General features: G+C 34.8%; 1 protein-coding gene across 1 annotated transcript; it reads right to left on the reverse strand.

Annotated features, from left to right (window-relative positions):
• Window positions 1-1,857: 1,857 nt before the first annotated feature.
• On the reverse strand, window positions 1,858-2,979 carry LOC135154206 (leucine-rich repeat-containing protein 4C-like). The gene has a single exon (XM_064099542.1). It carries the CDS (start codon window positions 2,977-2,979, stop codon window positions 1,858-1,860), a length of 1,122 nt encoding a protein of 373 aa, XP_063955612.1.
• Window positions 2,980-3,699: the final 720 nt, after the last annotated feature.

A 3,699-nucleotide genomic window follows, 5' to 3' on the forward strand; every position in this document is an offset into this window, starting at 1 on the left:
GACCTAAAATTGACTCGCAATCAATTGAAAGTTCTTTGTAAGACACCATTAGATTCTTGTAAACTTGCCCTTTCGGTAACTACCATGGAATCCTTTAATTTGAATGACTTCTGAGCGGCTTTGAGTAACTCATACCGTACTATAATCTTTATTTACACACTATAATATATCATAATAAGATGCAATATGATTCAATTTCTCACGAACTTAATATTTTTATCAACTTTCAGTTTGGCTTTCGTAAAAAAACACTCAACAGTTCATGCGATGATGTTATTAATTGATAAAGATACCAAGGCGATTGATAGGAAATCCCATCTCGCTGCTATTTTTCTGGACTTCTCTAAGGCCTTTGACAAGACCAACCATGAAATACGGTTATACAAACTTTCTCATTATCATGAGGGGTTCGTGGAAAGACCTTGGAGTGGTTCAGTTAACTTATTAACAGAATTCAATTTGTAGTAATAATAATTCTGAATCTGAAACTTAACGTATTGTTTGTGGTGTGCCTCATGGTTCCCTTTTGGGGCCATTGCTATTAATTTCATACATCAATGATTTTCAAAGACTCTTTATTATCATTTCCTCTTTCCGCAGATGATACTAGCCTTTTCACACACAACAATCCCCATATTCTCCTTAAAAGGCTAAATGTTGAATTATGCTCTGTGTTCGATTGGACATAAGCTAATAAATTATCGCTAAAATTAAAAATAAGACAAATGATATAGTCTTCATCACTTCATTACACCCTTTGCCAGGTCTTGTCTTAATGTATGGTAATGTTTTAGAACAAATAGAATCTACAAATTCCTTGATATCTTTATTGATTGTAAATTGTCCTGGAAAGTTCTTGCTCTCATGAAATCTCGGAGTTATCAATAAATTTAGACCACATTTTCTGCATCATATTTTGAAACTATTGTATTCTACTTTATGCCTCTAAGACAAAACTTGAAACCATACTTAAAATTTTCACTTTCTTGCTAAAACTAATCCACTTATTTTATTCAAACCAGTTATTAAAAGTGACCGATTTATATTATTACTTAGTTGGTATATTTATGTACTACAAATGATTTACCTAGCGTATATTTTCTGGTTTCTTCAAAATCAAGAAATCTATTCCTACCCGATTCAACAAGTCCATGATTTTCATATTTCCCAAGTTCGTACTGTTCTTGCACTCAAAACATTTACTTATACTGGGCCTTCCTTTTGGAACAATTTAGACAGCAACATAATTTAATCGCCCTCAATGTATTCTTTTAAACGTAGACTGAAAAAGTTTTTTTTACAATCGTATGCTTGTATGTACTGTAGGTAATCGTTTGACTCGAGTGACTATATCATGTAGACCTCTATAATTATTATAATGCATTTATATTTCTTCATTTTGATTCATCTGTCTTCATTGCGTTAGGACTTTTTATTCATTTTTTTTCTGGGAACCTATTATTACGAGCTATGCCTTTTTATGGTTTCCTCATATTTCACGTTACTCGATTCAATTACTTTGTTAAACAGTGAATGCAATTATTTTCATTATGTTCTAATTTGTTCAAGATTTATTTTGGCGTGGATTGTGAAACAATAAATCAAATCATATCCATAATTTGACTGGTCGATATTCACAGCTGAACTGAATTATTTAAGCCCCTAGCGTTTTGTTTGTTTTTACACTTGATATCAACCGTATTGCATATAATAAAGAATGAAATTTGTTGTAATTATATTACAATTTATACAGATTCTACAATGCCTAGATCGATTTCACACATTGATATTTGGCTGATAAAGGCTGCACCAATCTGTTTCTTTGGATGTAAATTCCCTACAAATTTTAAAATCATCTTAAAATATTCCAGAAAATGTGACATTATACAGTAGTCCTATTGCTAGCATCAATATAAACAAAATATGACTGATGATATTATTTGCAGCAAGAGATTTACCACAGGGAAGTGTGTCGCTAAAGCTTTTGGCTAGCATTATAGTAAGGTTGGAACTCTCTGCAATATCTTCCCTTATTTCCTCTACAAGTAATTCTATGGTGAATCTCGTTCGACCAGCCCCATTTTCACCCCAACAGGTGTAAAGACCAGTGGTTTTGGGGGTAACATTAGCGATTAGAAGAGAGTTATGGGGAAGAACAGAAACTCCATCAGGTAGAGTGGCTTTGGAGACCTGTAGCTCTTGAGACATGAATGACCAATAAGTGATGTTGGATGCTATAATTGGACAAGGTAACTCGACCATTTGATCACCAACGAACGAAAGCAGAATTCGATGTGGAGGATTGCAAAGCTGTGGCCGACAAGTGAAATTGTCTCTGGCAGCCAGTTCGGTCACAGAAAAGTTCTCAAAAGTTGCAGGTTCATCGCATTTGATTAATTTGTTATGGGGGTTTAAAGCTAAAATAGTTTCGACAAGGTTACAACCACACGACCAGGGGTTACTTTGCAAGTCTATTGTTATCAGCTTTAAAGGGAAGGTCGGATACCCCGAATTAAGATTTGTGAGTTGGTTGCCCTGAAGACGCAACTCCACCATGAACGTCTGATGTCGTAAGGATCCTAATTCAAAGGAAACAATATTGTTGAAACTCAGATCTGCTAACCAATATTGATGATGCGTGTCGAACGAATCTTTAGATATGCTTTTGATTTTATTTTCTGAGAGATGGAGACTATATGCCATGCTGTTTTTCGGTAAACAGTATTTGGGGATTGTGGTAAAGGTATTCTTTGACAAATCGAGAGATCTCAAATTTTTTATGGACAATTTTCGACAGAAATTCCCAAGATTAAGTGAGGAAATATTTAATGTAAACAGATTTGGGAATTCCACAGCTGCGCCTTCTTCAATACTTGAATTTCTTACAAAGTACTTTTTAAAGGCCAAATTGTTATGAAGATTCAGATGTCGTAAAGTTTGCATATCCTCAAATGCCTCTATGGCTGGCTGTCCGGTCATGTTTGAATATGGTATGCAAGAAAAATCTGGACTCAATGGGCCTTGTAGTGCTAAGAACATTTGATTTGGAATGTGTGTCAGTGGATTTCCACCAAGGCGAAGGTATGATAGCTTTCGAATGTTTGAAAACAAACCAGACGCAAAATGCACCAGATGGTTTCTCTCTAGACTCATGAAATAAACTCTCACTAGACCAATGAAAGCTAAAGGACGTATATCAACTATGTGGTTATCACTTAAATCAATAATCAGGAGGGAAGATGCCGATATGAACGTAAAGTTTGGTATGGAAACTATCTGGTTCTCGTTCAAGTATAGTCCAACCAAATCAGGCGAAATCCTAACCTGATTAAAGCTTGTCAAGCTATTGTTGCAAGCTTTTATATTGTTCCCTAATAACACACTTGAATTGGAAGATCCAATAACATTGTTGTTAGTATTTAAATGTAATCCCGGGGTGGAAATAATTTCTGTAATTCTATTATGTTCTACGTCCACAAATAGTAGTGTTCCTTCTTCAATTAGATAATTTAGATTTAAATGAGTTAACAGATTGTGACTGATGTCGAGAAGTTGAAGAGAAGTCAAGCTGAGAGAATCGATCTCAACTATGAGATTAAAGCCTAAATCCAGGATCATGAGATTGACCAAACCTGAGAAATCTTGATCATCAATCGCCTTGAGTCTGTTGTGACTTACATTCAACTTCTTGAGTGAAGT

The sequence above is a fragment of the Lytechinus pictus genome, chromosome 5, assembly GCF_037042905.1.
Source record: "Lytechinus pictus isolate F3 Inbred chromosome 5, Lp3.0, whole genome shotgun sequence".
Lineage (NCBI taxonomy): Eukaryota > Metazoa > Echinodermata > Echinoidea > Temnopleuroida > Toxopneustidae > Lytechinus > Lytechinus pictus.